Source organism: Brassica napus, chromosome A8 (genome assembly GCF_020379485.1).
Source record: "Brassica napus cultivar Da-Ae chromosome A8, Da-Ae, whole genome shotgun sequence".
Lineage (NCBI taxonomy): Eukaryota > Viridiplantae > Streptophyta > Magnoliopsida > Brassicales > Brassicaceae > Brassica > Brassica napus.
Window position 1 is genome coordinate 13562155 of NC_063441.1, and position 14374 is coordinate 13576528.

The window sequence follows — 14374 nt, forward strand, 5'->3', positions numbered from 1 at the left end:
CATCGGTTCTTTTAGAACTAACGGAAGTCCTACTTGAATAATAAAGCTGAACTAAAGGATCATTAGACATATACAATACTGAACTGAAATTTTGAGGCACAAGGTTCTTGTTTAATCTAGGTTGATGTTATATAAGTGTAAAAACAAAAGGAAATACCTTTATGTTCGTTTTTCCAAACAATACAAATAACATCTTATATTTCATAAGTTTTTTTCTTGAACGACAATATTTCATAAGATTTTAAAAAAAATCCTTTTCATGATTAATTTTGGAGATAAGATAATCGAATTTTATATTTCCTTTCTTCTATTGGGAACCGACTCTCAGTGGCTAGGGCAGGCTCATCATAGTCTCTATAAATAGAGAACCTCTCAACTATCTATAGCTTACAAAAGCAAACAACGAGAAAGAAACACAGCGTCAAGGAGAAATCAAATATATTTTTAATCAAAGAAGAAGAAGAAGCTATGGGTCTCTCTAAGGCACGCAAGCTACTCTTAGTCCTCGTCATCACTTCTTACGTCTTTTCCGGGACTGCTCATGCATGGAGCTGGAGCTGGGGTTCTGGCCAATCCGGTTCGAGCTGGGGATGGGGTTGGGGCTCCGACAATAACTCTGGCTCAGGTTCAGGAGGTTCAAACTCGAACACAGGTGGTGGTTCAAGCTGGGGTTGGGGATGGAGCTCGAACGGAACAGACACAAACTGGGGTTGGGGTAGCAGTTCTGGCTCAAGTGGCACCGGGTCTACACATAAAAGCCACCACAACCACACGGCCCCATCAAACCACTCGAACGGCTCTGTCTCTACACACAACAATCACAGCTCTGGTTCAAACCAGACACGCGGTAGTAGTATTGGCTCTTCACACAAAAACCACACGGCTATAAGAAAGATTGAGGTTAATGTGTGGAAGAACGGATTCGACTACCAAGAATGGGCTTCAAAGCGTGCACCCTTCCACACCAACGATGTCCTTTCTTTCAAGTACAACGATAAAAGTCAATCCAAGATGAAGCACAACAACAAGAACGATGTCTACTTGCTTCCAGATTTGAAGAGCTACCAGAGATGCGATGTGAGCAGAGGCAAGAAGCTAGTCGCGAGAGGAGGCTCATCATCAGGGTTTAAGTTGCTTCTCCGCAAGACTCATGAGACTTACTTCTTCGCTAGTGGAGACCACAACGGCTGCAACCACAACATGAAGTTCTCTATCTCCCCGATTCCTCGCTCTTCTTCACGCACTAAACCCTAAATATCACTTCATTACTTTGTTTCCTTGTTAGATTCTGTTTAGTTTCCTTTTTTTTCTTTTGTTTCTTGTGCTTCAAGTAAATGATGGATTGATTTATTACAAATTTATTTGGAGATAATATGATTTATCTTATATATTTAAATAGAAATCATGACTTTTTTCATGTGTGATTTTTTAATTTGTACCATCACTTAGAAATCTTATTAAATATATTTTACTAAGACTTATAATACATAAAATCTTTAAAATACTTTAATCATAATATCTTTTAATATCTTTTAATTTTAATTTATAATTTTAAAAAATCTGTTTTAAAGGATTTTTACAAGATCTTCATTTTCGAAATTATATTTAAATATTTTCACTAATTTTGAAATTATTTTGAAATATTATTATACATTAATATATTCAGTTATCGTTTATAAAATGAAAAATAAAAAATTCTATAATATTTTATCTATTATATAATCATAATCAATCATATTAAAAGAAAATTATTATATTGAGCTAAATATAATAAAATTGTATTAAATTTATAAATTTATATATTTATATATTTTATTTTCGTAGGTATAAAATATTTATGTTGAGAAATAAAATCTAATACATTGGTAAGATGGGCTAACATTAGAAAACTATATAATACATGTATAAAAGATAACATGTCTTTCTTTAAAGCTAATAATATAAAATCTTTGTAACTTTTTTTAATCATAATATATTTTCATTTTAAATATAATATATATTTATATATTATATTTTAAAAATTCTAATAAATTTGTGTATAAATATTTTAACAATAACTTAATGTATTTTAAGTTATCGTTTATAAAATGAAAAATACATAAATTTTATCATATTTTATGTACTTTATAGTCATGATTATGTTCAAATACAATTATTATACTTAAATAAATATGATAAAAGTATATTCAATTGATAAATTTAAATTTTTTATTTTCATAAATATAAATTATTTATTTTAAAAATAAGATATGATGATAGAACAATTTAAATTAGCAAACTATATAATACATGTCTACAAATTAACACATCTTATACTTTTGTATATACAATAATATATTATCTAAAATGAATAACCATAAAAATATTGGTAAAAATAAATCCAGCTTCGAAAGACGGATCAAAATTTAGCATAAATTAAATACAAAATAATTTTCAAATATGTTTTCTCATGAATATATTAATTTTTTTAATAACTAAATGCAAATACAATAAGATAAATATATAATAAGAAGTGACAAATACATACGATTTTAACCAATTGATTAATTATAACATGTAAATTATAAAATTATTGTATTTGAAATAGTTATATAAACATTTAAGTATATGATTAACATTAAAAATATATACGACTTATGTTCTAAAACAATAATTTATGTATAGAAAAGTGAAAACAAACATTGTGCGGGTCAAAATCTAATTCTAATATTAATACACATACAAAAGAGGATCAACGAAAATATATAATTACATATCGACTAATAAAAAATCTTTTGAAGCCAATCCTTTTGCGGTTTACGCACGGGAAAATGGCTTATTCATGTCCGCATTATGAAACCAGGAAAAATACATACCGAAACAATATTAACGTGCCAAAACATTCTTAAACTAAATAAGAATTTGAATTGCATACCTAAACTCATAATAAATAGCTAAAACTCATAATAAATAGCTAAAATTTTCAGATTTTAGCTACTCAATAAGAACAAACTAAATAAGAATTTGAATTGCATTACCTAACTGTGTTTAGTATTTCAAAAACTGATGACCTAAGACTTCCTACTTTGTACTTTTGCTTTCTCTCACTAAAGACTTTTCAACAACTTATGATGATCATTGATTTAGAATAACACCATTTTAGGGGAAAAGTCATTCACGTTCATGTGGACAGATGGTAAAGACCTACACGTTTTGTTCTTTATAGGTTCCTCTTGTAATAATTATGGAGATAAGCTAATCATATTAACCTACATCACGCCATAGTAAACATTTTGTCTATTAAAATGCAAAAGTTCTTCTCTCTTTTTTACTCTCACTTAGATCTCTTTACAAAAATTAAATGAGTGATATAATCTTTTAGATGTTGTATCATAAAGTAAAAGCAAACGAAACAAGAAAGGCAGGGTACATTATTTCTTTGTTCAGAAGAAAAGCAAAAACAAAAGACAATGGAGATATTACTTAACAAAATACAAAGGGAGTGGTCCAATTTGGTGGTAGTTGGTGAAAATGCAATTGAAAGGTAAGGTACTAGAGAGAGAAGAATTGAACCACTTGGGACAAACTCATAGGGTTGGGGGGTATTCAATAAGTATCAATCAACTGATCCGACGGCAGATAGTGATTCCATCACCAACCGGGAGCATGCAAATCTCAATCCTAGGGTCAGCAGCAAGAGCCTTGTTAAGCTCAAGAACAAAGTCTCTGTAGTAACGAACGTACTTCCTCATCGGTGCATCAGGAGGAGCCACGACAGAACCGTTCCACAGAGTGTTGTCGTAGCCAATCACTCCTCCAACTTTCACAAGATCAATCAAACGCTTGTGGTAGTTGATATAGTTGTCCTTGTCAGCATCAACGAATATAAAGTCATATGTTCCATGGTTCTTCTCCTGCATCCAACCACACACAATCATAAATTATTTTCTTCCTTGTATGAAAAAGGAAACAAATCTGTTTTCACAATAAAAAAATCTCATCAAAATTATTAAAAATCAAGATACGGTTCTGGGTTGGTTCGATTCCAAATGTTTTGTACCTATAAAATATTAAGATATAAGAATGCTTACGTCAGCAACAAGTTGATCAAGAACAGGTAGAGCAGGGCCTTCCCTGAAATCGATCTTGTGAGCAACGCCGGCTTTCTCGATGATCGGCAAACCCAATTCGTAATTCTCTCTGTTAACATCCATAGCCAGAATCTGAGGGTGAAACAGAACAAAGTGTTTTAGTTCCAGTTCCGACAAAAGAAATTAGATTTGTAATAAAAACAGAGGAAGAAAGATGTTTTACTTTGCCGTCTTCGGGGAGAGCAAGAGCGGTGGCGAGGAGAGAGTAGCCAGTGTAAACACCGATCTCCATTGTGTTCTTGGCGTTAACGAGCTTGATTAGCATGTTGAGAAACTGTCCTTCATCTGCTGACGTGGTCATTATGTTCCAAGGGTGTTTTGCTGTCACTTCCCTGAGTTCCTTCATTGATTCTGGTTCTCTTGGATACACACTTGTCTCCAGAATATACTGCATGTTTTAATTGAGATTAGATTAGGCTACAGAATTTGAATCAAAACACATAACTTTGTAATGAAACGGACCTGGTAGAGATCGTCACTCTGTAAGAGGCTCTTGTGACCGACTTCTTGATGTCGGAGATTCTGAGATTGCTTGTCTTCTCCATTATTAGTAGATGTCTTCGTTGCCTCTGTTGTCGTCGCCATCTCTCTCTCTATTTGTTTTTTGGCTGAGATTGACGATTGTGGTTTTTGGTGATTCACACAGATGGCACGAGGGGTGTATATATAATGAAGTAAGAGAAAATGAAACCGGTTCGAACCGGGTTAGTTATATCCGGTATTCATGATAAAATCCCGGTCCGGGGTTGGTGAAACTCTCCTAACACGCAATTGGTCGGTCGCTGTCTTAATTGGGTCCCAGCCAGTGTGGGCCTTTTAGACGCATTTGGGGTGATAACGCCTCGTGCAATAAATTTTTGCTGATTATTGAAACTCCCCCAAGTTAATGCAGTAGTTTGTGACATTGTGTGGCGTGGTATGTGACAAGTGAATACGTTTTTTTTTGTATTTATGAGTCAATTACATGTTTGCTGCCAAAAACTGGTAGTATTTTACGTATTTATTATGTCTGGATTTTCATGCTGAAATTGGATGATGGCTATACAAATACAATGCTCCGAGGTGTGACGTAATGAGAGATATTTACACTGGATAGAGAGTGAGATGTATATTAAACAATTTAAATTTAAAGTAAGTTATTTTCTGTATATAATTAAATTATAAAGATATAAGAATAAGGTGAGACTTGGTGAGTAGAGAAGATGAAGACCAACCCGATGGAATAAAAAGGTGGATCCAACAACTCTGCTTGGTATGTGTGGTAGGTGAACGCACTTTGGTTGAAGAGGACTTCCTTAATAATCATCCTTCTTTCTCTTATGGACAAAAGCGAATTATTGAATATAGCACTACCAATGGAAAAAAAGAAAAAATCTTCTGAAATACAATAACGAGAAATTCGAATTGGTAGGTAGACACTTATGTTACATGGAAACATAAGCGGGTACGTGGAAGCGGAAGCGTATGAAAGTGTAGAGCGAAATTTTTTAAAAATTAGAAAACGGGTACGTGTTGGAAGCGTATCCATATATATATATATACATATGTAAGATTTTTTTTTAAATCTATAACTAAATATTATATGATTTAAATTTAAAATAAAACATTTATTCATTTATAATAATTTTGAAATGATTTTATATTACACTGTGAAAATACACATAAATTAAATTAAAATAAATTATTATATTTATTTTTAATTCTTTATAATTAATTGACATAATATAATTGAATATATGATTTATCTTTAATAAAAACCTCAATGCATAAAGATAATTTATAGTATTAATTTTAATATTTGTATATTTCTATTCTCTCTATTCAATACTATTAAAATTTAGATTTTATATAAATTAAAAACTATAATTTTATATTCTTATTGATATAAGACAATGTGTTTTTTTTTAAGAATGGAAGCGTGATTCCAAAACGGAATCGTAAGCTTCCAACGTGTTTTAAAAAAGAATATTTTAGAAACATTTTGGAAGCGAGATTCCGTAAGTTTCCATAAGCTTCTGATTCCGGTTCCAAAGCGGAAAGCCGGCGATCGATGAAGCTTCCGTGCAACGTCACTCGTATCTTCGAGTAAAAGAAGAAAAAAAGAATGTAAACACTTGTATCCGAGTGACATTTTGTTTTGAGTAATTTATCAATTTATACTTTTTCGCAGATTTTTCTCAAAAGTACATAAAATACATGAAAAGGAAATAACAGATTGAATGTTTTGTTAGGTAAAAAGGTTACACTTGGGAAAGTATCATCAAATTCACCTTTTACAATATTGTATTTTATAATGCACATATATTTGCTTATGTTATACAGTAATTTGTTTTCGGAAGAATTGAATATTGATTTTTTTTTTTCCGTCAAAGTTTTTAATATTAAAAAGATCGGGCCCAGCCCAGAAACCGATTACATAAAAGCCCAGAAAACATATACCAAACCGGCCCAATGATCCACAGTACCCGTTACACGGGCCAACGGCCCAAACCATCTCCGGTGTGACGACGACCGACTCGAGCGTCAAGGAGACTGGACGCCGGACACGTGGATGCATCTCCACCCATCAGAACTGCACGCGTCGCATCCGCCTCGACTTGGCCGTCTCCGCCTCGTCTCACCACCGGAATCACCTCACCACCACAAACTTCAAACGGAGCTCATAACTGAAGAGCCTCCGCCGAACCCATCCAATACTTTCCACTCTATCCACCCATCGGAGAGCCTCATCTCTTTTGGAAAACTCCTCCGACAAAGCGAAAGCTTGAAAACTTTAAACCTAAAGCGACAACCAAGAACCAGACAAACCCCACTCAAACCCAGAACTAAGAAACCATAACTAAAAAAAACCTAAAGCCGGCGGCGGGAAGCTGAGGAAGCCTTCACACCCCGGGGACTTGAGCCGACGACGGCGAAGCCAAAGACGCTTCCACCTCACGGTAACAAAAGCCGGCGACGACGGATCTGTGGAAGCCTCCATCTCCCGGGAACGAGATCCATACTACGCGCGTCCTCACCGCACCATCAACTCACCACCAACCGCGTCTTCACTCCAAGATCCGATACATCACGGATGATGATGAAACCACAGCTCAGACAAGGCGGTCACTGAAAGGAGAGGAGGATGGGACAAGAGCCGGACGAATAAACTGAAAGACGACGAGCTCCGGCGCCGGCACGCGCGTTTACGCGCCGACCGGACACCGAACCTCCAAGATCTACTTTTTCTCTCTCTTTTTCTCTCTCTCTTTTTGAAAATCTTTTAACGTAGTTTCCAACTCGTATCTATTTGAATATTGATTTTGTACTCTATTTATTAAATTTCTTTGTTTGCCGTTAAGAAAATGGATTGGTAAAATATCTAGTCAATTGGTTAAATGTTCACTTGTGCGGCTTTCTCCACCAGAGTTCATTTCATTAAAACGCGTTTTCCCCGCACAGTAAAGTTGGTTCTAGATCATGCTGTCATGCATAACAATTTTTTTATTGAACATTTAATCAAAATTTTCAAACCCTTCAGAGAATGTTTATAATGGAGAAAAATGGTTTAGTGTTGGTGGCAGTTCAAGAAATCCGGAAGTTGGTATATCATACAATGTTATTCTGCAAGTGATTAACAAAATTTTGATAGATAAAAACAAATAACAAAAACATTTTTTTAATAGATAATGTTAAGCATTGACAAATCTAAATTGTTTTCAGTAATTGTATGGATCAAGTATTGCAAAATATGTCAATGACACAGCGTTATTAACAAATGTATCATGTTCTTTCTCTTGTATACATGTCAATAGATTGTATGGTCAGTGAAGCAGATAAGTTAGTGAGCAGAAAGTGATGTTAATTGTTTGATGATCATAAAGTCATTTGTATATCGTTTGCCAGCTAGTTGATTCTCCGCAAAAAGAAAAACGTAATAATATAACACGCCCGGTGGGACTCGAACCCACAATCGTCTGATTAGAAGTCAGACGCCTTATCCATTGGGCCACGGGCGCCCTTCTAAACTTGGAAGCCAATGATAACTGAACAGACAATGTCCACTACCTGTTATTCTGTCAACTAACACTTAGAACCATTTTTCTCCCACTGGTCAGCTAGATTTTGTAGATAATATGGAACTGTAAGTTTCCTTTATTTAACCATATTATTCGAAAGTGGAAGCTGTTTTACATTCTAAAGACACCAAATCGAGTATCTTCTAGAGGACGGTTAGAAGCAGCAGAGAGACAAAGTCCCAAAACCTTTCTAGTATCAGATGGATCAATCACTCCATCATCCCAAAGCCTCGCCGTGGAGAAGTAAGGACTTGCCTCTCTCTCATAAGCATCCACCGTTTTCTTCTTGAACTCGTCTTCCTCTTCCTCTGTCCACTGCATATCACACAAACACACCCATATTCCATCATCTCTCCATCCATGTTGAGAAGCAAAACAGAGTTCAAGAATGTTTGATTTCAGTACCTTTATTCCTTGTCTCTTCTTGGTAGCCCTTTCAATCTGACTTAAAACACCTGCAGCCTGCAAAGATGATCAGATTATAAACTCATCTCGTTTCAGTTTAAACATTTTGGTTCGGTATGGTTTACCTGAGCGCCTCCCATGACGCCTATTCTGGCGTTTGGCCACATGAACAGAAAATCTGGACTATATGCACGGCCACACATGGCATAGTTTCCAGCACCAAAGCTTGCACCCGTTATAATTGTTATCTTTGGTACCTGAACCAAGAGCCAAGCTTAAGTTCTACTCCCTCCATTTTATTTTATGTCGTTTAAGGTTACTCACATATTAAGAAAATCATTAATTTTTCTACTATAATACTACATTGTTTTATTTAATTTTGTTAATTAATTAGTTAAAAAATAAGGATAAAAATGGTAAAAACTATCAAACATATGCATTGAAAATATAAAAGTGAAACTAATAATGAAACATATTTTGAAGTCTACAACAACACTTAAATTGAAACAGATGGAGTGGCATTTACTAAACAAAAAAGTTATCTCTGCAGACTCTATACAAGAACTACAAACATACCTTAGCACAAGATACTGCCATCACCATTTTGGCTCCAGATTTTGCAATGCCATTGGCTTCAGATCTTGAACCCACCTGTAAACAAGCAAAAGAGAGAAAGTAAAGATTAGATCTCCTACATGTTAGAGCACAAACAAAAAAAAGAAACACTTTAGTTACCATAAAGCCTGTGATGTTCTGGAGGAAAACAAGAGGAATTTTACGTTGAGAACACAATTCAATGAAGTGTGCTCCTTTCAATGCAGATTCGTTGAACAGTATGCCATTGTTTCCAATGATTCCTACCGTCTGACCATATATTCTAGCAAAACCAGTCACAAGCGTCTGCACAAAAACAAAAAAGTTCCAGTGAGAAAAGGAAGAAAAGGTAGTCTCAGAAGCTAATAAACGTTTATCTTACAGTGCCGTATTGTTTCTTGAACTCATCAAACTCACTCCCATCAACAATCCGAGCAATGATAGACCGGACATCAAATTGCTGCTTGTGGTCTACAGGAGCAATGGACCTAAGCTCGTTTATGTCATAAAGCGGTTCTTTGTATTCAAGTTTTTCACTACCAAATGTTCCTTTCGTCTCTCGTTTTGCAGCCATGTGCAGATTCTTGACAATGTTTCTTCCAATAGCGAGTCCATGTAGCTCGTCTGCAAGACTAGAGCAACTCCTTAAGGTCTAAACTCCAATATTCAAGAAATATCATAACTAAGACGCTTTGTAGAGATGATTGATTGTTGAACCATGCTAAACTCTAATAGATGATTGATTGTTGTTTATCAATACATACTACAGAAACATACCTTGAGCAAAATAATCCGACACACCAGACACATTACAATGAACTGAAGCGCCTCCTAGATCCTCAGCTGAGACTTCCTCTCCTGTGGCAGCCTGTTCATTCATTTTAGCTTTCATTGTAACTAACTAAAACAAGAAAAAGAGAGTTTAGTTTTTGAAATAACAAACCTTCACAAGAGGAGGTCCTGCCAAAAAAATAGTACCATTCCCTTTCACCATCACACTTTCATCAGCCATGGCAGGGATATAAGCACCACCAGCAGTGCAAGACCCCAACACAATGGCTACTTGTGGAATCCCATCCGATGACATCACAGACTCGTTGTAGAAAACCCTGCCGAAATTCTCCTTGTCAGGGAAAACCTCTGCCTGTTTCGGAAGGAAAGCGCCGCCGCTGTCAACAAGGTATATGCAAGGGAGCCTGCAGCGAGCAGCAATCTCTTGTGCCCTGAGATGTTTCTTGATAGTAATGGGATAATAAGTCCCTCCTTTCACTGTGGGATCATTAGCCATGAACATACAGAGATGGCCATGGATTGGTCCTATGCCTGTGATTATGCCGCCTGATGGTAAAGGCTCCTCGTACAGTTCATGTCCTGCAAGCTTCAAGCATATGATCCAACAAGCTTTAAATTCTACTCTTATACTATTCTCACTCAAGATTGCAAAGAACTGAGTCAAAACCTGAGAGAGCTCCAAGAAGGAAGAGCCAGGGTCAAGGAGGCGGTCGATTCTTTCTCTAGGCAAAAGCTTGTTTCTACTTGTGTTCCTCTTCACAGCCTCCTCTCCACCTCCAACCAACACCTAACAACACACTTACACTTGTAAGAAAGTCATCGTCTCTGCAAAACAATTAGACATCAAAGTGATTACCTTTTTGATGTGGGAGCGAAGGTCCGATAAGATCCCTTCCATGGCGACCGAGTTGCTGGAGAAAGCTTCCGAATTTCTGTCGACGCCGTCCGGGAGAACGCCGACGCAGAAACCCTTTTGTAGGCCAGGGAGAATTCGTAAAGGATCGGGCTTTGGATCCGTTCCGGGTCGGATCCCCCCCGGAGAAGCTCTTCTCCCCAAAAGCCTTAACATTTTCGTCTTTGGAGACTGATCTCTCTTTAAGACATATATATACAAACAGTGAAAGGTTACGTGTTTTTTTAGAAAGAGTAGTTGATTGTCTGTAATTCATATCCTTAAGAGATAAGATGAAGGAAAGCAAAAAAAGCTCAGATATTGTATCTTTATCTTCTATCCAACAAGACAAATGATGATACGACTGCGTTTCGTTTCGGCCTCACTAATAAGTATGGAAGCAACGCCTTATATCGATGTTGACGTTGTGTCTATTTTTCTACAAAGGTTTCTACTCTCGTTATATTCACCTTCTAATCTTCTATAGAGTATTAGTTGTTGTGTTAGTTGATGTTCTACAGCGAGCCGGGTGCAGAGGTCACTATGAAGCTAGAGATTGAATCATCCTCAGGGACTAGATTGCTTTCTGATGTTGATAATCTCGAACTGTGTGCTGAACAAGTTTTTTGATCTAGTGGCTTTGTTTGTAATTTCCTTTTTTTTTGGGAATTAGACTAGTACAAATCTTCTTCTGCTTTGTTGGCTGATTCATTAACTGGTTCTGTATTGTTCTCATGGGCTGATCTGAAATGAAAATTGTGAAGGGAGGCATGATACGAAATTGAATCTTATTGCAGGAGAAGATAGCAGCTGTATACCCTTCAGACACCGAGGGGCCTATAAGTGACCAAATGATCAAAGACGTGGAAGTTGTTATTGAATAAAAGGGGGGCCTCGCTTTTTCTCTTCTCTCTCTCTTCTCTTCTCCTCAAAAGCTCTCTGAACTTTGGCCTCGCTTCTTGGCTCCAGCGGTCGTCCTCGGCGCGCGTGACCGTCGGGAGCCTCCTCTCCTCCTCCTCCTCTTTTCTCTTTGCTCCGTTTTGCCTCTTTGCGTCTCTCCGTCGATATGTGTGATATTGTGGTCGGAGCTCTGTCAAGGATTCATCTAGATCTGCTCCGGGGGGGGGTTTAGATCCGAGGCTTGTGACTCTTGACTGGAGTATCAGCGAGGCGGTGGGGGTCTGGGGCGATTCGGAGTCGGCGTTTTGGTGTTCAGATCCGGATCTCAGTTTTGCCTTTGTAGATCTGTGGTGTGAACGGAGATTGCGGCGGGTGTTGTTGCGGCGGTCTGGCTCCGGGGCTTCTCGTGTTGTTTTCCGAAGTGTATCTTGCTTCGTTGTGGAGTGGGGTTCCAAGCTTTCCCAAGACGGAGACTTGGTGTCTCGTTTCTGTCAAAGATTATGTCTTGTGCTCAGGGGTGATGATGGCGGCTCTGCCATGTCAACGCGTGCACGTTGGATATTGTGGCTGTGTGGTCGTTGTATCTCCGTGGTTTGCGCTTGCAATCGAAGTTTGGAGGTTCAGGATCTGTCGTCTATGGCTGCTCTCTTCTCCCTCTCTGGTATTGCTTTCTCCTTGTTTCGTCGTCGTCACTTGCAGGTTCGTGTTGCTCGGGTCTTTGTGTCTGGAGCCTTTAGTATCGCATTGTTCGCTGTTCTCCGTCTATATGGCGTGGTGGTTACAGCACAGTGCGCAGGTATGAGCGGGTCCATGTTCTGTGTACCCGGAGTGAGTGTTCGGTTCGAGTTCCCGATTGGGTCAATTGGATTTCTCGGATCGTTGTGGCGACTTACTTGAGACCGGTCATCCCAGTGCGTGGTGGTTCTCTTGGACTTCTGCGTAGGCCGTTCTCCTCTTTCTGCAGGTGCTGATGTTCACGGTCTTTGCTTGCCTCTCTCTCAGCCGTTTTGGCCCGTGTCCTTTTGGGTTCGCGGTCCGGTGTGGCGGTCTCCGGAGTCGAGTCGGGTCTATGGCTTGTTTGGCTCTTGGTTTCTTGTTACATGAATAAAAGCTCGACTTGCCTTGCGCTGTGGTTGGCCTCGAGTTCTTGATGTCTGATCGAGTTGTCTCAGCTTTGGAGGTCGCCCGCGAGCTGTTCTTGGTTGAACCTGATCATAAAGAGCAGATCATCGGGAAAGCCAAAATTACTGGGTTCTGTCTCTCGATTTAACTGAGGTTTTTCCTTTTGCGGCAAGCGGGATGTTCTGACTCTGTCTAGTCCAGCGGTTAGATGTCTTTCTTGTTGTGTCTTTCCTGTGTTAGGTTAATCCGAGTATTGTTTTGTTTTTTTGTTTTGTTTTCCGATTCTTGTTTTCTCTGTAATTCTGTCAAAAAAAGAAAATTGATAATAATATCTTAATATTTTTACCAAAAAAAAAAAAAAGTTGTTATTGAATATAAACTTGATTACAAAGTGTGGGGCTCGCAGCTTTTACCAACTTTTCCTTAGCTACTTGTTAGCAAGCTGTTTGGACATGGTAGATCAAGAAGCGTTTCAGAAGAGCGTGTGCAAGACCATCAAGGGGCTGTGAAGAAGGCATTTTCATCTGGATAAAAAATTGTGGAATTTGCCTTATGACTCAAAACTTGATTTTAACTCCAAAAATATTTCAAACTTGAATCAAATGCAAAAATAATCCAAAAAGCTAGTAAAATTACAACCAGTTTTTTATGACCAAACAAAAAACCATAATTTATTTTTACGACCCCGTAAAGTCTTATGAGATTTTGTAAGTTTTCTGAAGTTTTGTAAGTCTTTTAGAAGTCTTCTCATATAATAGATCTTAAAAATATAAATTTGGTAAAAAATATGTTGATAGGAGAAAAATTGAAATCATGTAATTATAAATAGTTTTAAGTGATATAAATTAAAATATAATAAAATTGAAAGTTGTGAGTCATGATATTCTTTGGTTTAGGGTTTAACAACATATGTTAGTATTATATGTATTCTTAGGGTTAGATTTTGGAAACTTAACACTTTTTTGAAAAAAATTAAATTTTGACATATATGTGTTTAATTTTGTGTATATCCTAGACGATTTACCGGGAAGTCTTCTCTAAACTTTTTGAAAACAGAGAAAACCGGAAGACTTCTAGAGAAGTCATCTCTAAAAGACACACATAAAGTCAATTGTGAAACTAATAAATGCATTTCTTAGAAGACTTTCGTGTAAGTCTTCTGACAGACAGATCTGGAAAAAATTGATTTCATAGCTTTATTCAGTGAGATAACTTGTTTAGCTTCTCCAACCACACAATACTTCACCACCAAAGCAACCTACTTGTTAATGACCACAAATCATGAGCTTGAATGGTTCTATGAACCTTAAATTTTTTAAATCAAAATCTTGGATTTTTTGGATGAATATAGAAAAAAAGTGAAAGAAATATTGTTTTTAGTTCATAAGAAATGAGATAAAATGAGTCAAAATCGATTTTTAGGTGCATTAAGAGCTTCAAATGAGTTGTTCATGGTTGTTGGTGTATTGATGGCAATGACA

The 14374-nt window shown here is 37.0% G+C and overlaps 3 protein-coding genes and 1 non-coding gene across 4 annotated transcripts; 1 reads left to right on the forward strand and 3 right to left on the reverse strand.

Moving 5' to 3' along the window:
- The first annotated feature begins 272 nt into the window (after positions 1-272).
- LOC106358945 (hyphally regulated cell wall protein 1) lies at positions 273-1394 on the forward strand. Its single transcript, XM_048738858.1, has one exon. It carries the CDS (start codon positions 469-471, stop codon positions 1252-1254), a length of 786 nt encoding a protein of 261 aa, XP_048594815.1. The 5' UTR covers positions 273-468; the 3' UTR covers positions 1255-1394.
- Positions 1395-3341: 1947 nt separating this feature from the next.
- LOC106361053 (caffeoyl-CoA O-methyltransferase 1-like) lies at positions 3342-4784 on the reverse strand. The gene is made up of 4 exons (XM_013800749.3): positions 4593-4784; positions 4294-4518; positions 4071-4202; positions 3342-3893 (listed from the first exon to the last, which is right to left on the reverse strand). Exons 1-4 carry the CDS (start codon positions 4713-4715, stop codon positions 3600-3602), a joined length of 774 nt encoding a protein of 257 aa, XP_013656203.2. The 5' UTR covers positions 4716-4784; the 3' UTR covers positions 3342-3599.
- Positions 4785-8055: 3271 nt separating this feature from the next.
- Positions 8056-8128, reverse strand: TRNAR-UCU. Its single transcript has one exon. It is a non-coding gene; the product is annotated as a tRNA-Arg (tRNA).
- A 113-nt stretch (positions 8129-8241) lies between these two features.
- Positions 8242-11179, reverse strand: LOC106361054 (methylcrotonoyl-CoA carboxylase beta chain, mitochondrial-like). Its single transcript, XM_048738859.1, has 10 exons — positions 10836-11179; positions 10647-10766; positions 10131-10565; positions 9965-10055; positions 9570-9811; positions 9329-9493; positions 9170-9244; positions 8719-8850; positions 8594-8650; positions 8242-8503 (listed from the first exon to the last, which is right to left on the reverse strand). The coding sequence occupies exons 1-10, from the start codon at positions 11046-11048 to the stop codon at positions 8300-8302; spliced, it is 1734 nt and encodes a 577-aa protein (XP_048594816.1). The 5' UTR covers positions 11049-11179; the 3' UTR covers positions 8242-8299.
- Between the last annotated feature and the right edge of the window lie 3195 nt (positions 11180-14374).